The 26,277-nt window shown below is 42.9% G+C and overlaps 1 protein-coding gene across 1 annotated transcript; it reads left to right on the top strand.

Moving 5' to 3' along the window:
* Positions 1-23,524: 23,524 nt before the first annotated feature.
* On the top strand, positions 23,525-24,562 carry LOC308075311 (growth hormone-inducible transmembrane protein-like; the record flags this gene model as incomplete). The annotated part of the gene is made up of 1 exon (XM_080415107.1): positions 23,525-24,562. One exon carries the CDS (start codon positions 23,525-23,527, stop codon positions 24,560-24,562), a length of 1,038 nt encoding a protein of 345 aa, XP_080271233.1.
* Between the last annotated feature and the right edge of the window lie 1,715 nt (positions 24,563-26,277).

Genomic DNA, 26,277 nt, shown 5'->3' with positions numbered 1-26,277 from the left:
CAAACAGAGATTTCAAACATTCGAACTGTTTGGGCGGTTGGGTGAATTCATTCTACTCACATTGTACTGCTGGCCTGTTGATGTTTTCGGACTAGCTTTGTAAATGGTAAGCTGCTATTTTATATAATTGTAAATCATTAGTAGGTTTTACTGTTTATTGTATTTACTTTGATCAGTTCTCTACAGTCTGTTTGATCAGTTGTAGGCTAGTGTTTCTTTACCTGTATGAGTTCAAATTGTTTTAAAACATGTGGCCTAGTTAAGTAGCTAGTCAATTCATATGCCATGATTTAATTTGTCAGCATAATGCAGTAATAGTAAAATACACAGACTTTATAAATGTTAGTAACTAAAGTTGGATTGCTTTGTAGTTTGTCTTTACTGTGGCTACATTGAATACAATGGCAAAGCATTGCTCCATCCCACTTTTTTTTGTGCACTCCTGTTTCAGTTGAAGTTTTCTGAGTTTTAATTGCTGTTATATATTTTACAGTTGTTGCCATCCAGCGGTACATTTGTGAGGACCATTCTGAGTTTTAACAGGTAATCTCCAGCACACTCTCTTCTTTAAGGCTTGCAAATTCAGCAAGAAATTATGTACTTTTACTTTGATAATATAAGTATACTGCTGCTATTCCCTGCCAGTGCAGTGAAACTGTCTCAATTTGCATGTCAACAGTCAAAGGACAATGGCTTGGTAGAAGATTCAGCAGACAGTCAGCAGACAAGACAATACACACACACACACACACACACACACACACACACACACACACACACACACACACACACACACACACACACACACACACACACACACACACACACACACACACACACACACACACACACTGTAGTGTGGTAGAGTGTGGTAATTGTATTAACATTGTTGTGTTCCTGTTTCAGTGGTTTTGTGGTTTAATTGTAATTCTTCTTTTTTTCTTCTCTTTTTCTTCAAGGCTTCAAGGACTGCCATTTTGGATCTTCAGCCCTCCAGCAGTCCAAAGTTCAGGAGATCATCTCCAGGACCTCATACCAAATGCTGCATTCTCCAGGACCCAATGCTTGAGGACACAGAGCAACTCCAAAGATGGACTGCCATTTTGGATCTTCAGCCCTCCAGCAGGAAGAAGTTCATGAGATCATCTCCAGGACCTTGTACCAAACGCTGTGTTCTCCAGGACGACAAAGAGCTTGAGGACCACAACAGGTCTTTTTCGTGCCGCTCTATGAGCTTGTACATAGTGAGATCTGCTCTAGATCTGCTGTTTTTGAAAATGTGTGCAAATCTTTGAATATATGTTTTTAGTGCGAACATTTTAACTCAAATCTTTGCTTCTGGGGTCCCTGGAACAAAATATATTTCTTTATTTTCTGTATTTCTTCCTGTGGATTATACCAGGGACAAATGACTTGGATTTAGCTCTTCCTTGGACCCACCCACCGTGGATTACACCAAGTAGCCTACAAGTGACTTTGTTTTCCTTTCCCCCCTATTTTTCTTTGCTCTTCCTCATGGCACTACTTGCTGACTATACCAGTGTCAGTCTACTTATGTGGATTATGCGGTCGACACACACTGACATTTTGCACCGTAATCCTGTGTATAACGCACTGACTTTTGTCTTTTATTGTGTTTTTTTCCCCAAGCACCTTAACTAACTAAAGTATATCATGCGCAGTATACATTGCTGCTATGTTCACGCACATATCTTATCTCAGGTACTAGTGTGAATATATAGACACGAATTTCACCCACTTTTTTTAATTAAACCTGTGATGTGACAATAAACCTGATTCTGATTCAGAATCTTTGAATATATATTTTTAGAGTGACATTTTTTTACTCAAATCTTTGCTTCTGGGGTCCCTGGAACAAAATACTTTTCTTTGAAACAGTTTATCTTATCTGTGTGCTCCTGTTCCATTGTTTTGTATACATTTCTTTTTCTTGATCAATAAACATAATTACATGAGTTCTGCCTATTTGTTTTTCTATATTGTTTGTGTGTGTATATGTGTGTGTATGTATGCATGTATACACATATATGTATACACACATATATATGTAAATACATGAGTGCAGGTAGTGGGGGTGGGGACAAGCCACAGCCCTGGGGGGGGGGGGCTATAAACCACCTCTCCCACTGAAGGGGGGGGGGGGGGTATAAACTAGCGGGTTTATACAAGAATTAGCATGCAGAATGTGGGGTGGGTGGGTGGGGTTATAAGCCACAGCTTCCAATCAAATGTAGTTTTCTGCACATGCTCAGAAGTGGTTGGGGTGGGAGGGGGTGGGAGGGGTGGGGTGTGTGAGGTCCTTCCTGGCAGACACCACAGGGGGTAAATGCAAATGAATGTCTCAGAAATGGTACATTTACCTGGATATGTGGGAGGTATGTGGGAGGTGGTACATTAATGAATGAGGGCAACATACACACACATACTCCCGGAAGTATCAGGGGTATGCCTGAGGAATACCCTCCCAAAATCATTGCTTTTCACCCAGTGTGATGTCACCACAGTGCTCTTACCCGTAGCGTACATCCACAGCCATGGTGTATGGGTACTCCAGGCCGGTGTTGACCAGGACTGTTCTGTACGACCCGTTTAGTTTGGACACCTCTATGGTGTCCCTGACACTGTCACACCAGTACAGGTTTCCTGCCACCCAATCAACAGCCAGACTGGATGGAGAGCTGATCAACGTGTTGTGAAGGACCTGTCAATCAACCATACATGTACTCTGAATATACTCACCATTTTATTGTTTTATAATTATTATGCAGTTACTACAATACTTTTTAGATAGGGTAGTGTAGAGTATTTTTCACAAATGTATTTTGTTTCAAAAATGTTCTATTTTCTTCTTTTTGAAAATATCTGATCTACAAGCTCACAACACAATTGTTTTGAATTTTTCAAGAGTCTGTGTCTATTTCAGGGTCCTTGTCATGTAACAGTTTGTGAAGCCCTGGTGTAGAGAGACAGGAAACCAAGGACAGAAAGAGGAGAAACATGTGAGACAAGACCAGGAGTCAGATTCAAACTCACATCCTCACGGCTCACAAGGAGCACATGGTCTGTACACTAACTGACTGAAACACCAGACACCCTGTTTTCTGCTTTTATATTTAACCCATTAAGACTTGGAATGCATCTGTGTCATTTTAGATTCCTTTGGCTATTCAAAAATAGCAGATATGCAACCTCATAGCACGGCACTCGGTGCCGCGCTACGAGCTTGTATATCTACTATTTTTGAAAAATGTTGAAAATGTGTGCAAATCTTTGAATATATATATTTTTAAAGCAAACATCTTTAACTCAAATCTTTGCTTCTGGGGATTCTACAAATGTCTTCTAAATCCTAACAGTTTTCTGAACACCTTATGCAAACTAACCCTAACCCTAATATATCAGTGGTGCTCAAACCTTTTCATGTCAAGAACCCCCAAACAAATATGTTGTTCCAGGGACCCCCCAGAAACAAATATTTGAGTTAAAAATGTTCGCTTTAAAAAATATACAACACAAGATTTGCACACATTTTCACGATTTTTCAAAAATAGAAGATCTACAAGCTCATAGCGCGGCACTCGGTGCCGCGCTATGAGCTTGTATATCTGCTATTTTTGAATAGCCAAAGTATAACATAATGGTTTAAGTGGTAATACAGATGCGTTCCCGGTTTTACACTGTACACTGATGTCACAAAGTATTTTAAATACAAGTATAAGTACTCTGAATTACATGTGTACTGTAAGTAGTTTGAATTCAGTTTCTCTTCCCTGTCATTCATCCTCATTGTTGTCATTGTCACACTGACCTGGACGTCACTGCCATTGATGTGCATGCGACTGATCATGGGGGGGGTCTGTTCTATCCAGTAGATCATCTGCTGCTGATAGTCAAAGTCCAGAGCCTTCACTTCCTTCAAGTTCTGTCACACCACATCAGTTGTGTTAGTCTCAGACAGGAATACATTCCAGCATGTTAAAAGCAGTGTGTGTAGAATATTGTATAGGATTACATAGGATGTGTTGTTATGTCTAATGGTTTTCACCTGTTTGAGCTCTGTGGAGCTGGAGCCGTCCAAGCTGATCTTCATCAGCTTGGACCTGGTGGCTACGATGAGGAAGGGCTCCACCTCTGGAGAGAGTGAGACATTACATTTGAGTAGGTTTACCTTTAAAAATATAGAAACACTTGGAAAACATTCGTTTCATTTTACATTTTAGCGTTGGCTATTCTAAAATATCAGATCTACAAGCTCACAGCGTGTCACTTCGTGCCGCGCTGCGAGCTTGTAGATCTGCTATTTTTGAACATTTTTGGAAAAAAAATTGGGGGAAAAAAGTATAATTCAGATTTCTTTTAACACACATCTTCTCTTCTGGGGATCCCTGACACAACACATTTTCAGATGGGGGTCCACGTCCAAATACATATAATTTTGGGGGTCCCTGGCATGCAGAAGTTTGGAAACTAATGATTTAGAAGGCATTTGTAGAATGGGCCTCAGGTCTTAAAGGGTTAATACGCTCATAAATGTAACATATTGATCCATAAATAACCTTATAAATGTAAACTTATTGATCACCATGTTTAAAAAGGTTGGGATGTGTTTCCTCTCTTTGTCAAACACATCACTGACACAGTGGAGCTGCTGTATTTACTGACTCACCTTTTATTCACTTTAAATACAAATATATACATATTTCACTGGTTACAATATGAGAGTTTTAGATTAATGTTTTTAAGGGGCTGAGATTTAATTAAACACAGACAGTCAGACAGACAGACAGACAGACAGACAGACAGACAGACAGACAGACAGAAAGGCAAGCCGACAGACAAACAGTCAGACAGACAGACAGACAGACAGACAGACAGACAGACAGACAGACAGACAGACAGACAGACAGAAAGGCAAGCCGACAGACAGGCAAGCCGACAGACAGACAGACAGACAGACAGACAGACAGACAGACAGACAGACAGACAGATAGAGAGACAGACAGACAGACAGACAGACAGACAGACAGACAGACAGACAGACAGACAGACAGACAGACAGACAGACAGACAGACAGACAGACAGACAGACAGACAGACAGACAGACACACAGACAGACAGACAGACAGACAGACAGACAGACAGACAGACAAACAGACAGACAGACAGACAGACAGACAGACAGACAGATAGAGAGACAGACAGACAGACAGACAGACAGACAGACAGACAGACAGACAGACAGACAGACAGACAGACAGACAGACAGACAGACAGACAGACAGACAGACAGACAGAAAGGCAAGCCGACAGACAGACAGACAGACAGACAGACAGACAGACAGACAGACAGACAGATAGGGCGACTGACCGACAGACACACAGACAGAAAGGCAAGCCGACAGACAGACAGACAGACAGACAGACAGACAGACAGACAAACAGACAGACAGACAGACAGACAGACAGACAGACAGACAGACAGACAGACAGACAGACAGTCTTACCTGTTGTGTCGTGTGTTGGTTCATTCTGAAGAGCTGAGGAGAAACATAATAAACTAAATGAGCTTCAGTGTAACAGCTGGTTGGTTGTTGTGGTTTATCTGTTGAAATACAGGACAAGATGTCCTTTGTTTCTCCTGTTTGCTGCTATTTATTTGACATTCACAGGTTGGGAATGAGGAACTATCATTTATATCAGAACTAACAAAATAAAAGTCAATGGCAATCAATAGTTTGTTGTAAAGTAACAGGTTGGTTGTCATTTAGTGATTTGGTCACACAGACCTTCATCACTAACAAACTAATATAATTATCCTTCTAACTCAGTTGGCTGTGGAACACGCCTGACAAGTTGTCCAATAACATGAGAGAAGTTTTCAGGAGGTCAAGTGGCCTCAAGAAAAGGACATTTGTGCTGCAGAGCTCCCTGTGAGAGCTAAGAGTGACTAAGTTAACATGTTCTTTGATGTCATCCTAGAGTTCAACACTCACTGATGAAGACAATGAGCAAGATAATTATAACATATTACGCTGCGTTCATGATATGTGACATTTTGTGCAATCTTCAAAGTTTCACGCTGATCGGTCCAACGGTGCCGTAGATTAGCTGCTCACAGACACACGGATGGACAGGGGTGAAATCATAGTCTCCGGCCTTCAGCCGTCCGTTCTGGCGGAGATAATTTATGGAACCTCACTGCTTTCTCATAACATCAGCAGCACCACTGCTGCTGTGATTCACTGTTAGTGTCTCATTCACCTCCTAAACCCCCTCATAGCACAATAATACACATTCACCCCCCCCACACATCCCAAAAAACAAAAAAAACAATAAATCAATAAAAAGGCTGCAGGTGTAATGCAGGTAATCAGTGTGTTGCCAGATTTTGCAAGGAAAACAAGCGGCTAGGTCTATGAAAACAAGCCCCAAAGAAGCAACTAATTCTACTAAATAGTATCAAGGGGTAAACAGGAGCCCCCCCCCCCCATACCTGGCCACACCCACGGTGGGCGTGGTCAGGGTCATCCATTTGGTTCCATGTATGTATATGTTACAGGGAAAATGGCATTCCAGGGAAATTGAAAGGGGTACGCTTGTTTTCATGCCCCTCATGCAATTCTGTAGAATCAACGCTAGAGGGCAATGCAAGCCAGACATGAGCCCCACACCACACACGCACGCACACACGCATGCGCACACGCGCGCGTGTACACACACATACACACACACACACACACACACACACACACACACACACACACACACACACTCCAGGGGGCGGGCCTGGCGGGCTATGTTAGTGCAGTGAGTGGCACTTAGGGCAAACGCAGTCCCCACACAACATCATTTACGATTCTGTGCCTATCGGTACATAACTCGGACGGCGCTTAAGTCGACTAGCAGACCATCGGCCGGTCGTCGCGGGCACTCGCGCCTGGAGGCGCTCGGGCGCGACTCCTCGGCCTCAAGGTCTGCTAAGTCGGAGCGCCTTCCGTCATGGTCCAAAACTATACTTTATCAGCGAAAAAAAAGTAGTCCGCGGTTGTTTGAAAAAGTAATGTCCCAAGCTGGAGTCAAACCCCGGCTCCCAGTGGTAGTGGGTGGGGAGTCCAATGATTATCGAAGTGCGCCACTGAGGCTTGTACTAGTGGTGCAAAGTAACAAAGTAGATTTACTCAAGTACAATTTTGAGGTATTCGTACTTTACTTGAGTATTTCTCTCATATTATCCATTTTATTTTCAGCGTTCCCCTAGCGTAGCTTCCTGGTTAGTATGTTGTTGTTGTGGTCGTCGTCCTCGCATCAAAGCCCCGCCTCGCAGCACCGCCCCGCGCCTATAAAACAAGCGCTCCCCTGTCAATTTCCCTGGAATGCCATTTTCCCTGTGACATATACACTCTCTGAGTTACAGACCTTTTAAGGGTCCATTTGGTTTCTTTGAGAACTACTGGCCTATACTAGAACATAAATAAACAAACAGAACATCTTAACATCTTATTAACCACATGACTGGTATCCTGTATTTTTGGAAGAGTTTTTGTCCCTAGGGACCTTAGCCCCGCCCCCTATAAATAAGAACAGGAGTGAACGCCCACAATTCAACGTCACAGGCCCATTTCTTCCTGAGGCAGTGAGACAGGCGGTCGCATGTTCCTAGCAGAGAGGCGAACAGCCTTTTCCTCAGGAGTTTTGCCCAAGGGGGCGGGGGGGAGAGAGCCTGGCGACTGCAGTCAGAGCACAGAAGTCAAGCCACAGACGGCTGTAGAGGAATATCTTGTGGAGTTTCAATGTTACTATGCATCCCAGAAATATATAGCTTACATGGATTAAAGTTCTCCATAGTGGCGACGGATCCGTAGTGAGGATTATTTATGAGGCTATTTATGAGATCAGTGCAGATATGCAAAATAAATAAATAATGGGGGGGGGGGGTATGTGGATAGCCGCGGTGTGAATGACATGACCGAAGTCGTCAAAACGCAACATATACTTGCTAGTCAAAATGATCTCCAAACTACAAAGCATCCATCCCCAGTTAAATCATATAAAGATCGTAATCCGACACCCAAGTGCTGGGCTCAGCTATACTTAGGAGTGTGTCGGTGTCGTGTGCAGTAAATAGCAGATCTACAAGCTCACAACGCGTCATGAATAGCAGGCGTTGTGAGCTTGTAGATCTGCTATTTACGACGCAACACCAGTGTGCAATTAAGTATGTTGTGCTCTGTTCCCCCTCTCATTAATTTATGACTTAAAGTTGCACGGATTTACCACTGTGAAGTTATGGAAGGTGGAAGATTTCCAAAAGATGAAATCCCAGGTATAATGGAAAACATTGGAGTTTTAAATCGAAAGTGGATTACGCCACATAAGGTAGGATCTAATTATTTGTTGACATGGAAGGACCAGCAGTGTTTGACAATAAACGTACACTCCGGTTCTTTTGCATTAAAATAAGCAGCGGAACACTTGCTATGTTTGCCAATTGGAGATTCAAGAGGATTATTTGTCAGTCAAAAGAGTCGCAGTACATTTTATCGAGTTGTGACTTTTATCTACGAGAGTCTTAGCGACCACCCCTCCAGTTCGCCCTGGATTGTCACCAGTAAAGCCTGTATTCCTCCAAACATGTACAAATGCAAAATATAAGGTGCTTACCCGCTTGCCTCAACTGTTAACTAAGTGTACGGAGTATTAGTGCAATATATTAGTACATATTTGTCAATTAAGAAGTGTTTTAATCCCGTCTGTGACCGATTCTGTCGGAAGTTTCTAATGGGTGGTAGTGACGGGAAGCATCCGGTTAATTAAACTTGGGGGGAAAATGGCGTTCGGCCACAACGGGACGGGATTAAAACACTTCTTTATTGAAAAATATGGACTAATACATTGCACAAATACTCCAGACACCTAGTTAACATTTGGGCCAAGTGAGTAAGCACCTTATATTTTGCATTTGTACATGTTTGGAGAAATACGGCCTTTACTGGTGACATTCCAGGGCGAACTAGGGGGGGGGTGGTCGATCTACGAGAGTCTTGATCTAAGGCTAACAGGTGCCAATGCAAATACTCCGCTGCGCTGCGGTGTTTCATTTGGGACGGTATCATGACAGGTTTTCAAAGCAGTAGGCGGAGGTTTATCGAGAGAAAATGAATGACATTGCCTACTCCCGCGTGTGGTCGCGGTCCAGTCGAGTGATAAAAGAAAGGTTCGGATGTGACTGCCATTGAGAGCACAGTCAAAAATAAATGGATATGGGCTTGGCTGAATGAAAAAGTCGAAAAGGGAAAGCCGTTCAGGTCATGTTGCAAAAAGCTCAGAGAACCGGGAGCATGTTTTTGTTATGTGTGTGTGTGTGTGCGTGTGTGTGTGTGTGTGTGTGTGTGTGTGTGTGTGTGTGTGTGTGTGTGTGTGTGTGTGTGTGTGTGTGTGTGTGTGTGTTTGTGTGTGTGTGTGTGTGTGTGTGTGTGTGTGCGTGTGTGTGCGCGCGCAACAAAAAGTGCTTTTAAATTCCGCCATAATAATGAACCGGCTCACAAAGCTGCCGTTTGCAATGTGAGGATGCACGCGTCACGTGTAAACAAAACTCTAAAACAGGGGTCTTCAACGTTTTTCAGGCCAAGGACCCCTTAGCTGAGTGAGAGAGATGAAGCAGGGACCCCCAGTATGTGTTGCAGAACTTTTTCATATATAGATTCAAGGACTTGTTTGACAGCATTATCATCATCAGTTTTGTGACAATTCATTTTTGTTTGTTTGTTTTTGTTTATACATATTCTTTGTATTAAAGGTAGGGTAAGTGATTTTCTATGATTACAATAAGTGTTAGATAGCTCTATATTCTGATATTACTCATTGCTATAGTATTTGTTCAGTAACAGGAGTCTCCATGTATCTCCAGCTCTTTAATTAACAGAAAAGGCATTTTCAGGTCAGGATACCAATTTTATCCATTAAGAATAAAGAACTCAGACAGGATACAGATTAAACAAGTGACATTGGAATTGATGACACTAAGAAATAAGCAGACACAATTGGAACTGGAACACTATGAAAATGAAGCCGATAAATGGGTACTTTCTATAGTTAGGTTGAGATTGTGTCACCTACCTGAAAATGTATTTTCTGTTTATTAAAGAGCTGGAGAGACATGGAGATTCTTGTTACCGAACAAACACTCTATAGCAATGATTATATCAGACTATAGAGCTTTAACCTTTTAACAAAAAGCTTTTTGTTTTAACCCCAAAATATCACTTACCCTACTTTTAATAATGTAGAATTCACGTAATATGTATTTTCAGACATTTGCACACAACGCTTAACTTGACCTTTGGCTCTGTACTTGGTCTGCTCTCTTTTTCCACTCTACACCAAATATCTATGCCAAAAGTAGCAGATCTACAAGCTCATTGTGAGCTTGTAGGGGGACACAAAAAAATATTTGGAGGGGGGGGGGCAAGGAAATAAAAAGCAATAAATTACATCTGGACCACCCCCCCCTGGTAACTAAATAACGAACAGTCCCTACCAGCATACATTTCCATTACAAATGAGGGGCTAAACACATATAATACCCCCCCCCCTCAATTACAGTACATTTAGGGCCCAATACAGCATATTTGAATACATTTAGGAGTAAATGACAGATTTCTTTGATATAGAGCTCTCCCACGCTCAGTGTTGCCATGTCCTCTAATTATAAGCGACATTGCCCTTGTTTTTCTGTGAAGGTATACTGAGTTATTTGTTGATAGCTTGTAGATCTGCTATTTTCTACTACCACCACCACCACCACTAGTAATAATATGAATAACTAGAAAAAGTGCTCCTCAGAGCACAGGTCTCCGCCAGGTCAGGTAGGTTATTGTGGCCTCCTGGTGGCGCTATAATAGGCCAATGTGAAAAGGCTGGCATTTCTTCTTAGGCCTTTCACAGCAAACGGACACTTCATTCATGATTTGAGGCATTTTGTTCAAAAAATGGTATTGCTAAGTTGTATGGATTTAAACTTGTAACAGAGTATTTCTATATTTCAATATTGGTACTTAACTTAAGTAACGACTTTGAGTACTTTTTCCACCACTGCCAAAATATATCGCCTATATAGTAAACTATAATAGCTGTTCAAAAGGCTTCTCAGGTAATAATGCTGCTTCAAGGTGATGCCTTCCTGTGCTATTGAAGTGGTATATGCTAATGACAGCATATGGAAGTTTCGAAGTAGTTCACATGTCTATTTACCAATAGATATGTCACACTTAATCAGTATTCAGATTCCACGTACATCACCAGCGCAATAGAGATGTATGGCTCTTTTAAGGGATTCGTAACCTGCAGAGGGATTCGTTCCTTTCACAGAGCCGTTCAAAAGACTGGCTCATTTATGGCTCATTTGTATATTTATATATTTAAAAAACATATATAAATGTATATAAATATATATACATATTTTTATATTTATATCTCATAACATTATTTATATTTATATTATATGAATATGATCAAATTGATGTTATATCATATATATACAATAATACAACATAAACATTATAATAATATATTATTATATTTAAAAATATATAATAATATAATAGATTACATCATTAATACAATATTTATTATATCATAATATATCATATACATTATAATACATGCAGAAGAGAAAACGCTGGAGCAACACGCTGGAGCAACACACTGGAGCAACACGTTTCGGTCTTTCGACCTTCGGTCTTACTTGCACCGAAATAAATAAAAGGCCTAAACTGTCCGTGTTGCTCCAGCGTTTTCTCTTCTGCATCTATTGTCCCTACCCCTGTGACGCACCGGACTGGCCGTTTAAGGCTGAGGCGCAACGGTAGAATCCCTTTGTTTACATTATAATACATATTATTATAATATATAAATTATAATCTAATATTTTATTACAATAATTAATTTAATATATCTCTGCTGTCCAGCAGCTACCTCCAAAACACTCATTTTTTAGTTAGCTGGTTCCTGCTGGACAGCGACAATATAATAAATGTATATATAATATATAACATATGCATAATATACTATGTTATAACTACCAATGCCAAACACATCAATCACCTACATAGCAGAAATCACACACCCTCACAAACCCGCATCCTACAAATATCCAGCCACTGCCAACTCTCTGTCCACCATGACATCTACAGTGTGTCATTCTTTCTTGTTAACCTTCTGATCGTTATTTATAAGAAATGGCCAACATCATAATGTATAGTGTGTATAATAGTGTGTAATACTGCATGATGTGACCAATGTGAGCTTGTAGATTCGCTATTTTCAAAACATTTAGGAACAGTTTTGGATCATTTTAACAACACAAATCTTGTCCCTGCCACAAAATATGTTCAGTATAAATTATGTTGGGGTCGTTGACATGAAACCACTGTTATATTAGACTCCATACTAAGCTCTGTATAACAATATCTGACCCTTGACCCCTCTGTGTACCAGGATGACCAAACCAGCTAGTTCCACCCAGTAATCAACCACAACCAATCACCACTCACACACCAGCTGGTAACCAATCAGCACCACCGAATCCCTCATACCAATGTGGGGGAGGAGACATTCACAGGACATTCACAGGACAAAACAACACACAGATAAATACACATATGACCATATAGGAATATCACTTCAAACACTAGCCATGCTTTGTATGGAGAATATAGGTTGCTGCCTTCAGGAAGGAGATACAGTGTTCCTACATACAATAAGGTCAAACTGAAGAGGTCCTTTGTCCATCAGACGACATTGAGGCTTAATCAGGAGTTGTAGGCTTGGGGTAGGCTGAGAGGTGGACATTGCTGTCTTTGTATGTCTTTATGTATGTATTTTGTTTTGTTTTCTTGTGTCATGTCAAATGTGTGTACTGTTTATTGTTGCATACATGGCTGCTGGGTCGCAAGACAAATTTCAGTGTGAACTGACAATAAAGTATTATCGTATCGTATCGTATCGTATCGTATATAGGGTCATAACAACACTAACAATAATAAATAAATAAAATGTTAAAATAATGAATCTTTTGATAATGAATCAGCAAAATCAGGCAAAAATAAGAATTAAATAACATAACCCTAACCTAACCCTAACCCTAACACCGAAATAAAGTAACCAAAAAAACTAAAAGAAACTAACAAAATCCGCCAAAAAAAAGAGCCTGCCCCCAGCCTCAAGCCATATCTCCGCCACAGGGAGCAGGGGGGGGGACTCTTCAACTTGAGGTCGCCCTGGGGCACCACATAGTGCTAATCCGGCCCTGACAACAAGTCAAAAGTTAAACATACAGCTTCCATGGCGTCCATGATGATGAAAATATGCTCTACATACATATCTGTAACAGTGAGAAAAATCACCACCTGCCCCCATGTACAGACCACCTTCACAACACATAGACCACGTGTCCTCTGTACAGACCACCTTCACAACACAGACCACCTCTCCTCTGTACAGACCACCTTCACAATACATAGACCACCTGTCCTCTGTACAGACCACCTTCACAACACATAGACCACCTGTCCTCTGTAGCCTACAGACCCCTTCACAACACATAGACCACCTGTCCTCTGTACAGACCACCTTCACAACACATAGACCACCTGTCCTCTGTACAGACCACCTTCACAACACATAGACCACCTGTCCTCTGTACAGACCACCTTCACAACACATAGACCACCTGTCCTCTGTACAGACCACCTTCACAACACATAGACCACCTGTCCTCTGTACAGACCACCTTCACAACACATAGACCACCTGTCCTCTGTACAGACCACCTTCACAACACATAATCACCAATGGCAGCCTGACATTTTGACATTGTGGCAGCTGAAAATGTAAAGCAAAAACATTTCACTTCACGTGTGACACACACACACACGCACGCACGCACGCACGCACGCACGCACGCACGCACGCACACACACACACACACACACACACACACACAGTAAAGCATCCAACGGTACTCATGGTTGTGTTAGCTTTGTGCCTCAGTGTGTTTCACATCCACATCAACCAACAAGTGTCATTAAAACACAGTCTTACCTGAGCTCCACAGAAGGAGGAAAAATATCCCTGTTCTATCCATGTCTGGATTCACTCACACTGGATTCTCAACTGGAACTTCACTGATCAATACTCGATGTCTGGAACTTCACTGATCAACACTTGATGTCCTGAACTTCACTGATCAACACTTGATGTCCTGAACAGCACTGATGAACACTTGATGTCCTGAATAGCACTGATAAACACTTGATGTCCTGAACAGCACTGATCAACACTTGATGTCCTGAACAGCACTAATCGACGATCGCTGTCGTCTGTGTCTTTATGTGAGACACGTCAGCTCTCCTTATCTGATCATCACGTGGTTTCTCTGGAAAGTGGCAGCGCTCTTGATGACAGGAAGCTAAACCACAACCTGCCCTACATACGACAGAGGAGCACATATGCATCAAAATGGAGGACCACTGAACTCTGTAGGTGACAACATGGAGGACCACTGAACTCTATAGGTGACAACATGGAGGACCACTGAACTCTGCAGGTTACAAAATGGAGGACCACTGAACTCTGCAGGTTACAAAATGGAGGACCACTGAACTCTGCAGGTTACAAAATGGAGGACCACTGAACTCTGCAGGTTACAAAATGGAGGACCACTGAACTCTGTAGGTGACACAATGGAGGATGTGTTTGATGGACGTTTATCGCACCATGTGACTGCTGCTGCTGACGTGTCCTTGATGAGTACATCATGTTTAAAATATAAATGAATAAAAACAAAAATTAATGAATGGATGAATAAATACATAGACACATAATAATGAATGAATGAATACATAAATGAATAAATGAATAAGCAACAGGCTGTAGGAAAGGGAATACATATTCTTCAGGTATTGGTTAATATTTATTAACTTATACTGCCACAGGGGAGAGAGAAAATATATATACATAGAATATTAAGTGAGTTTGGTAGAATATACGTTAATTACATTTATTCATTTATGTACTTACTTACTCACATACTCACTCACTCACTTACTTTATATCCCGCTCCAAATCTTTTTATATTTTTCTAAATCTAGGGTAGCCAATATATATTTTTACCCCATTTTCTCCCCAATTTAGTCGTTAAGCCAATTAATTCCTCCACACACACATTTCTGTGTTGTCACTGCTGTTGTATCCTACTGACTCACCTGCCAGTGAGGAGCCCCCACCAGGAGGACGTAGAGCCTTTGTGCTACTCCTCCCGCCCAACACTCCCCGCTGACAGGTGCCGCCCCCCCCCCCCCCCCCCCCCCAGCCCGTAGGAGTAAATGCAATGACCCATATTATAGCAGATCTACAAGCTTTTACTGAGCTTGTAGATCCATTATTTTATGCCATTTATGACAATTTGTGAAAATAAATAAATAAAAATAAGGGATGCCAGGGCGTGACCCCCCAAAATAATCATATTTGAACTGAGGACCCCCACTTTGTTTCACTCAGTTCCACAGATAAATATTGTGAAAATAGCAGATCTACAAGCCCTCTCTTCTTCTTCTTCCTCTCTTCCTCCCCTCTGTCTGTCTGTCTGTCTGTCTGTCTGTCTGTCTGTCTGTCTGTCTGTCTGTCTGTCTGTCTCACACAGTGGTTCTCTAACTTCACATTTACAACTGAAAGTACACAAATGGAACCAAATGGACCTGATTCAAAATCTATGCAGTGGTTCTTAACCTTTTCAGGCCGTGACCCCCCAAAATAATCATATTTGAACTGGGGAACCCCCATTTTGTTTGACCCGTTTCCACAGATAAATGTTGTGAAAATAGCAGATCTACAAGCTCCGTTGTGGTCCCGAGTCCCGACCCACAGGTTGAGAATCACTGGCAACTAGCAGTGACGTCAAAACCAAAGGGTGCCAGGTATTTTGCGAGAGAAATAAGCAACCAGGTCAATGAAAACAAAGTTTTATATAGAGATAGCAGTACAGGGGCTCTTCAACTTGAGGTCGCCCTGGGGCACCACATAGTGCTAATCCGGCCCTGACAACAAGTCAAAAGTTAAACATACAGCTTCCATGGCGTCCATGATGATGAAAATATGCTCTACATACATATCTGTAACAGTGAGAATAATCACCACCTGCCCCCATGTACAGACCACCTTCACAACACATAGACCACCTGTCCTCTGTACAGACCACCTTCACAACACATAGACCACCTGTCGTCTGTACAGACCACCTTCACAACACAGACCACCTGTCCTCTGTACAGACCACCTTCACAACACATAGACCACCTGTCCTCTGTACAGACCACCTTCACAACACATAGACCACCTGTCCTCTGTACAGACCACCTTCACAACACATAGACCACCTGTCCTCTATACAGACCACCTTCACAACACATAGACCACCTGTCCTCTGTACAGACCACCTTCACAACACATAGACCACCTGTCCTCTGTACAGACCACCTTCACAACACATAGACCACCTGTCCTCTATACAGACCACCTTCACAACACATAATCACCAATGGCAGCCTGCCATTTTGACATTATGGCAGCCGAAAATGTAAAGCAAAAACATTTCACTTCACGTGTGACACACACACACACACACACACACACACACACACACACACACACACACACACACACACACACACACACACACACACACACACACACACACACACACACACACACACACACAGTAAAGCATCCAACGGTACTCATGGTTGTGTTCAGTGTGTTTCACATCCACATCAACCAACAAGTGTCATTAAAACAGAGTCTTACCTGAGCTCCACAGCAGGAGGAAAAATATTCCTGTTTTATTCATGTCTGGATTCACTCACACTGGATTCTCAACTGGAACTTCACTGATCAACACTTGATGTCCTGAACAGCCCTGATCAACACTTGATGTCCTAAACAGCACTGATCAACACTTGATGTCCTGAACAGCACTGATGAACACTTGATGTCCTGAACAGTACTGATCAACACTTGATGTCCTGAACAGCACTGATGAACACTTGATGTCCTGAACAGCACTGATGAACACTTGATGTCCTGAACAGCACTGATCAACACTTGATGTCCTGAACAGCACTGATCGACGATCGCTGTCGTCTGTGTCTTTATGTGTGACACGTCAGCTCTCCTTATCTGATCATCACGTGGTTTCGCTGGAAAGTGGCAGCGATCTTGATGACAGGAAGCTAAACCACAACCTGCCCTACATACGACAGAGGAGCACATATGCATCAAAATGGAGGACTGCTGAACTCTGTAGGTGACAACATGGAGGACCACTGAACTCTGCAGGTGACAACATGAAGGACCACTGAACTCTGCAGGTGACAAAATGGAGGACCACTGAACTCTGTAGGTGACACAATGGAGGATGTGTTGGATGGAAGTTTATGGCACCATGTGACTGCTGCTGCTGACGTGTCCTTGATGAGTACCTCATGTTTAAAATATAAATGAATAAAAACAAAAATTATTGAATGGATTAATAAATACATACACAAATAATAATGAATGAATGAATACATAAATGAATAAGCAACAGGCTGTAGGAAAGGGAATATATATTCTTCAGGTATTGGTAAATTTGTATTAACTTATACTGCCACAGGGGAGAGAGAAAATATATATACATAGAATATTAAGTGAGTTTGGTAGAATATACGTTAATTACATTTATTGTCTCCGCCAGGCCGAAAGGCATGGCGAGAGAGTATGTTTTTCCCCCTGTCCGTCCGTCCGTGTGTCCGTGTATCCATCCGTCCGTCCGTCCGTCCGTCTGTGACCAGCTAATCTCCGGCACCGTTGTCTTGATCACAGCAAAACTGTGCACACACACTCCCTGGATGCCAATTCAGAACCTCTGCCCCAAATTCTTCTCATGGGTCTTTTATAGCGCCACCAGGAGGCCGATTTGTGCAAAATATATTTTTTGACAGTACTCACAAATCGGTACACAGTATCTCTATAGTCACTAAACGAAACGGGTCTTTCAGATTTCTCAAGATCCATCCTGATTGGCTAAAAATGTCTTCCAAAGTTTGCAGGAATGCTCCGTTTTGAACAAAATGCCTCAAATCATGAACACATCATGCAATTTCCGTGACATTTTGCACGCACATTCCCATTAGGCAGAGGAAGAACTACCATTTGATTTTTTTCAAATCAGCCTAATGGTGGCGCTATAACAGGCCGATTCATGTTTTTACCTATAACTGTACCGATCTGTATAAAACTTTGTATGCACACTCCCTAGAGGTCAAGGAAAAACCTTTGCCCTGCATTTTTCACATCTGCCTTTTATAGCACCACCAGGAGGCCGACTTATGTAAATCACATTATTTTATACTACTCCTTCCAATTTTATCCAAATTTCATGCAAATCGGTACACATGATCTCTATAGTCATTTGATCACGACGGATGTCATTTTCCATACCGATTGGCTAAGATTAGTTTGCATTATTGTTTTGAACAAAATTCCACAAATCATGAACTTTTATTCCTCCTTTTAACAGGACGTTCATGAAAGTCCTTGCGGGCTTGTTTCCAATGAGGACCTTTGAGCAATGCACATTTGCACGCACATTCACACTATGTTGAGGAACAAATGCCACCCTTTTAACATTGGCCTGTTATAGCGCCACCAGCAGGTCTTAGCTAAACAAATGTTTTTAACAAAATGCCTCCAATCATGAACGCAGTCAGTGTCCGATTGTCGTGCAAGGCCTACGAAGAAATGGCACCCTTTTCACATTGGCCTAGTATAGCGCCACCAGGAGGCCACAATAACCTACCTGACCTGGCGGAGACCTGTGCTCCGAGGAGCACTTTTTCTAGTTCATTTATGTACTTACTTACTCACATACTCACTCACTCATTACTTTATATCCCGCTCCAAATCTTTTTTTTATTTTTCTAAATTTAGGGTAGCCAATATATTTTTTTTACCCCTTTTTCTCCCCAATTTAGTCGTTAAGCCAATTAATTCCTCCACACACACATTTCTGTGTTGTCACTGCTGTTGTATCCTACTGACTCACCTGCCAGTGAGGAGCCCCCACCAGGAGGACGTAGAGCCTTAGTGCTACTCCTCCCGCCCAACACTCCCCGCTGACAGGTGCAGCCTCAGCCCGTAGGAGTAAATGCAATGACCCATATTCCCCTCCTCCCCCGGCTTCCCCCCCCCGAACACGGGCCAATGGTGTTCATGTAGAGGCTCCACAAAGCCGGATGCACCACGGTGGATTTGAACCTACAACCTCCGTGGTGGTGGGCAGTGACTTTACCACTGAGCCACCGAGCGCATCCAGCTCCATATCACGGCGCAGACCACTGCTACACTGTCTACCGGGACGGTTACAGAGCCCCTCCCCCGCCCGGTTTTCGGCAAATCAGACCACTGCTCAATCCCCCTGCTCTCTGCCTATAGGCAGAGACTGAAGAAGGAGCCCCCGGCCTATAGGACCGTTCGCCGCTGGTCTGACCAATCAGAGGCGATCTTACAAGACCGTTTTGATCGAACGGCCTGGGAGGCGTTCAAGGTAACTGGGAATCTTGAAGTCTACAGCAACAATGTGAGCACCTACATCAGGGAGTGTAGAGGCTGTCTTCAAATACCTGGGTCTGAACATGGAGAAGGACCTGACTTGGGACGGCCATGTCACTGCAGTCATCATAAAGGCCCAACAGCGCCTGTATGGACTCAGGCACCGCAAGCAATTCGGCCTGAGACCCAGTGGTGTACAGCAACTAAGTACATTTACTCAAGTACTGTACTTAAGTACAATGTTGAGGTACTTTTACTTTACTGGAGTATTTCCAATTGTCTATACTTTTACTTCTACTCCACTACATCTCAGAGGCAAATATTGTACTTTTACTCCGCTACAATTATTTGAAAACTTTAGTTACTTGCTACTTTGCAAATATCAATTATTACATTATGAAACATATATTAACCACTTTAGGCCTATCTTATACCTAGGCTATTTGAAAATAGCTCACAACACGTTGCATTGTTGATCGGCTATTTTCAAACAGTTTAGTACTTTTACTTTTGGTACTTTAAGTACCTTTTGATAACAATACTTTTGTACTTTTATTCAAGTACATTTTTAATTTGGGACTAACAGAGTACTTCTACATTGCAGTATTGATACTTTTACTTAAGTAAAACATTTGAGTACTTTTTCCACCACTGCTGAGACCTCACACCATCAGGGAAGTCTACAATAGAGCCTCCTGACAAGCAGCTTCACATCCTGGTACCACAGCTGTTCTGTACAGACAGAGACCACAAGACACTGAGGAGGGTCTTTCTGTGCAGACAGAGACCTCAAGGTGCCGAGGAGGGTCTTTCTGTACGGACAGAGACCTCAAGGCGCTGAGGAGGGTCTTTCTGTACGGACAGAGACCACAAGACCCTGAGGAGGGTCTTTCTGTACGGACAGAGACCACAAGACCCTGAGGAGGGTCTTTCTGTACGGACAGAGACCACAAGACCCTGAGGAGGGTCTTTCTGTACGGACAGAGACCACAAGACCCTGAGGATTGCTGGTGCTCCGGCATCTGCCATCAAACCTCTGGAGCTTGTTCAGAAAGCTGCGGCTCGTCTGGTGTTCAACCGCCCCAAGTTCTCCCACACAACCATCCTTCTCCGCTCTCTACACTGGCTCCCCGTAGCGGCTCGCATCCAGTTCAAAACCCTGGTGCTAGCCTATAGGGCAGTGAAAGGAACAGCTCCTTCCTACCTCCGGGATATGGTCGATGCCTACACCCCTGCCCGACCACTTCGGTCTGCCACCTCGGGGCGACTGATTGCCTCGTCACTCAAGGGTCCTTCTGGCCGATCCACACGGTCACGACTCTTTTCTGTTCTGGCCCCACAGTGGTGGAATGAACTTCCCACTGATGTTAGGACAGCAGAGTCACTGCCCATATTTCGCCGCAGGCTGAAAACTCACCTCTTCAGGAAACACTACCCTTCCTCTCTCCCTGACCTACTTGTTGTTAACTAGTTGTACGAACGCTTGTTTTCTATTGCTGTATTGTTTATTGGATTATTGGATTGTTTATTGGATCTTGTTTAGTCGACACACTTATTTGTTTTAGCTCATGCTCATTTGATTTAGCTATTTTGTCTCATCTGTTTAAGGAAATAGGTAGCTGATATATTGCACTTTTACCTTAGCGCTAGGTATACTCTTGGTTGCTTGTTTTTGCAGAAAATGCACTAAAGACTTCTGGTGATTAGTAGTTTTCGTTCCCTACCTATGTTGAATACACTTATTGTAAGTCGCTTTGGATAAAAGCGTCTGCTAAATGACTGTAATGTAATGTAATGTAATGTAATCAAGGCTGTGGGAGCCAAGTTCCAATGTTGTGTTTAATTATATTAATAACTGCTTATTTTGTGATTTGTATTTTGAGTTCATGTATGTCGAAGTATACGATTGTTAAATAAGCTAAGTTAAAAAGGTTTAAATAAGTTAACAATTTGTTTAATTCATGATGAGGTTCCTTAGGTTAAAAACAAGGCTGTTACTGTAGCTTTAAAGCGGGTCATGTTTGCATGTTTGGAATCATAACAGCTGAAATCAATAATATATCAGTATTCCGATATTAACCTGCGGGCCGCATTAAGTGAAGGTGGGGACCGCATGTGGCCCCCGGGCCGCCAGTTGCCCATGCATGCTGTAGACAGTAAGATTTAACTTGACAGGTACATGGGTGTCTTATGGGTGTAGTGTATCTTGTAGACCATCCCCATTGCAAGTTGCTGTACTCTGTCCTCAACCCTGAGCCATCCGACCCTAGCAAAGTGAGCAGGAGTTAGATGAGTTGTAGATGTAAGGCCAAGAAGTATACTTACCAGTTTGTTTTGGGATGTCTGGAGTCTTGTTTTTAAGGCCTTAGTGGTGTTGTGGTACCATGAGGTGCATGCATAGTTGAAGTAACCTTGGATGAGAGATCCTATACAAAAAGCTTTGGTTCTTTGGTTGACTTTTTTGATGACTTGTGTTACCATTTCATCACTGGAAAGAGTTGCCTCTAAAATGGAACTTTTCTTGTGATAACATTGTCGCCCACTTTGATTGAGAAGCCTTCGGCCTTGCCGAGGTTAAATTTAGACCTGAAGATAATGGATTCAGTTGTTCCCAGGTGTACTGATAGTTTGTTATCAGCAAGCCAGGTGCAGATTCTACCAAGTTCAGAGCTAAGGGCTTTTTCAACCTGCAACCTGTCCCTGTCTGAGACCAGCAGAGCTGAGTCATCCGCGAACAGGAACAAGTTGCAGTCACCAGCTGATGTTTGTTTTGTTTCTTCTGTTAATCATTTGCAATAATCAACAGAGCAAACAAAACAGTTTGAGCTGATCCAACAAGGCAGAGCAGTGTGAACAATGTCAATGTCAGTAAAACCCTTAAATGAGAGAAAACGGCATGGAAAGCGGCCAAGAAACAAAACTCACAACCATTGGCCAAAGGGTGGCGCTATGAACCGTTTGACCTACAGCCATGAAACCTCATTACACATATGTGTGACCTTTGATCACTGACCTTTGGATCTTCCACCATTTTGAATTATATGAGAAACTGTTAAAATGTATCTCCTCCTGGGGGGTTTGAGCGATCTGTGCACAAACTTTGGACCAATATCTAAATTCCAGTAGTTCCATGAACTAACGCATATTGCAGTTTTACGAAAATTATTCTTCTGCATTTATGCTACATGAATGCAGTGTCATATTTTTTCAAAACTTTGCAGTAGGGTAAAAGGTCATGCCAATAAGCGCTGCCAAATGGGGGCACTATAGCAATCGTCGCTATAGTGCCCCCATAAAAAATGCTAACTTTGAACAGGCATAAGTCATGTATCGTTTCACGGCAGTGAAAATAGCATAGATCTACAAGCTCACAGCGCGTCATTTCACACAGCGTTGTGAGCTTCTAGATCTGCAATTTTCACTGCTTCTTAAACTTAAAAAAATATATATATATGGAAATTATTTGTTCGTTTTGTTTTTAATTGATGACAAGTTGTGATTTTTTTGTTGTTGTTGTTTCTTTTGAAATTATATATACTAGACCATACCCGGTGAAGTTTGCAGGCGAAAGTAGTTGCAAACGGGGTGTTATTGCGCGTGCTGTCATGTTGATTATATCATGGATAATATTGCCCGTGTGCGATAGTGTCAGCGATATACACCAACAAGTAAGTTGTTGCTGTGACGTCATGGTGGTTAAAGGAGACCTCTCAGCCAATTACAATGCGAGGTTGGTGGCAACTGTGACATCACCGCCAACATAAAAGAGAAAGAGTGTTCATAATATGGATAACACATTTCTATCCTGAACACTAAAGTACAATAAAGACAGCTAACTTGCTAGACTGATCATTGACCATGTCTCTTGCAAGGCTATCATGTCTACGGAGTCTCCCCACGGTGTCTGGCCTCCAGCCCATGTTGACGCATGGCACCCCGGCCCTGAGAGGTTCCACCCTGAAGCCTCTGCTAAAGCCTTATCAGGAATATCCCACAAAGGTCAGATCTGGCTTCTTCCAGTGGAAACCCACCAGGGATCTGTTCAAAGAAGCAGCATTGGAGCCCGCATCAACCACTGCCATTAGAATTGCTAGCATTGGGAGAATGATGGTGGCTGGCAGAGCTGCCGTTGGCCTCGGTACTCTGTACTACTATGGAATGGGCATGTCGAATGAAATCTGTGCAATTGAGAAAGCAGTGAGCTGGCCCCAGTACGTCAAAGACAGGGTCCAGTCCACCTACATGTATTTTGCAGGCAGTGTTGGACTGACGGCCTTGTCAGCCGCCGCAGTGAGCAGAAGCTCGTTTCTCATGGACCTGATGACGAGGAGCCCATGGATGGCATTTGGAGCGTCTTGTGCGGCCATAATGGGAGCTATCAAGTTGGTCAGGTCCATTTCATATGAGGACAGTTCAAAGTCTAAACACGTGGCCTGGATGATCCATGCAGGTGTGATGGGAGCTGTCCTCGCCCCTCTTACTCTCCTGGGAGGACCTCTGATGACGAGGGCTGCCTGGTACACAGCAGGTATCGTGGGTGGCCTTTCTACAGTGGCCATGTGTGCCCCCAGTGAGAGGTTCCTCTACATGGGCGGGCCACTGGCTGCCGGTCTGGGAGTGGTCTTTGCCTCCTCCCTCGCATCAATGTTCCTGGCCCCCACCTCAGCGATTGGAGCAGGGTTCTACTCGGTGGCTGTCTACGGGGGCCTGCTGTTGTGCAGCGGGTTCGTCCTGAACGACACACAGGAGGTCATCAAGAGAGCGGAGGAGACCTGTCCGAAAAAACTGAAATATGACCCCATCAATGAGTGCATGGGGATTTACACAGACACATTCTTACACAATATCTTTGTGAGTCTGGTTAGCATTCTAGAGATAGGATGTAGTCTTCATTGACGCTGTAGAACTTAGCAAAGGTAGTAGGTGTCCAATCAGCTGAGGCACAGATTTCAGTCAAGGGAACACCCTCTGAGCAGTGCCCAAGGTGTAGCCATGCCCCTGTGGACTAGCTGATATGGTGATGATATCATTAATGTGAGAGTCTGTTTCGAAATACTATGACCCCGGACTCTCTCACCTTAGCAGACAGAAAGCTGAAAGTTGAGCTCAAGACTTGGTTACTGACTCTCGTTTCCTGGCTTAAGCTTTGACCTTGCTGATGATTTCCATAACAGGACGGATCATAGGATCAGACACCAGCATGCAATCCATCGTAGGATATCTGTAGATCCAAAGGGCTCTTTGCTCTGCCATGAGGGGGACATGGTCTGGCATCCCTGGAAGGGCGGACGCGCCCCTGCATCTTGTTCCAGTATTCGCAGAACACAATAAGTAGCTTGTCAGAGCTCCTCCCCCTTGATGCTAAGGGAGACAAGCACTTTTGCCAGGAGAGCACACATTGCTGCAGTAGTACACATTTCCGTCATACAGTCGGGGCAACGGAAGCTCTGAAAAATGATCTGGAGGGAAAGGGGATGTGACGCCTCCTCCTTTTTTACAGTAAAGTAAATGTGTCCTGTAAATCAAATTAGTGGAAGCACATCTCTGCTGTCGGGCAAAAAACAACCAAAATGTTCATTTTTCAGGAAATGAAAAAAACAAAACAAAAAAAGTGGAGTTGGGAGGTTTTGTTCATAAGAACAGCTGAATAGACCTCCAAGCTCACATTCCTCACAATGAGGTTGGAGGTCAAAAGGGGGTGGAGCCTGGAGTCAGCAAAACCAGATAACTCCATCCCCCTTTGGTGGAGTTAGCTGGTTTAGCAGACAGTTTGACGATCCAATGGAGTTAGCTGCTTTTGTCAGAAGCGCTTTTTAATACTTTTCATTGGTTCAATATTTCTTTCACCAACACACAGACGTAAAGGCTGTTAAAATATAAAATATGTTTTCATGAACGGAGGTGACGAACAGATGACAGCTTCCGTTCTTGGCTTTCGGGAGGTGTAGTTCCAGACTCTATATAGTATTGGGAGATTGTGGAATAGTTGTCTGGCCACGCAAGTGTACTGGGAGTCCTGTGTGTGGTCACCGCTCTCTGGGTTAGAGGGAAGCTGACCAACACAGTTTTCACCAAACTTGTTTAGGGACAGGTGCGGCCCCTGAGCCCGAAGGCTTAAAGCCCGATTTATACTTGGATGTGCATCATGTTTCTCAACGAAAATAGCAGACGCTATCACAACGCCATGTGTTGTGAGCTTCCACTTTGCAGAGTTTTATTTAAAACAGTGCTTTTCAGGGTTCTCAATTGCACTTTACATGAATTGAAAATGACTTCAATTCATCCGTAAAATGAATGCATTACCTTGGGATTTACACAATACAGATATACAGTATGTGGTAACGAGGCATAAAAACGCTATCTACTATTAAATGTTTAAAAACATATGTGACATATGTCACATATTGCAATTTATAAGTCTACCGGAGACACATTGGTGTATAGACGAATCCACAGAGCTGCTGCCTGTAGCTGCGGTGTCGCGGTGCAGAGCGGCAACCGCTTGACACCGCAGTTATGATTGCCGTTCTGTGGATTCGTCTATATTGATAACATTCTAAGTGCTTGTTTTATATTGTTCCTTATTAGGTTTTATATCTTTATTTGAACTC

This window comes from Gymnoscopelus braueri, assembly GCF_963280865.1.
Source record: "Gymnoscopelus braueri genome assembly, chromosome: 2".
Taxonomy (NCBI): domain Eukaryota; kingdom Metazoa; phylum Chordata; class Actinopteri; order Myctophiformes; family Myctophidae; genus Gymnoscopelus; species Gymnoscopelus braueri.
The sequence above is the reverse complement of the archived record's forward strand: the minus strand, read 5'-3'. Positions and strand labels throughout refer to the sequence as shown.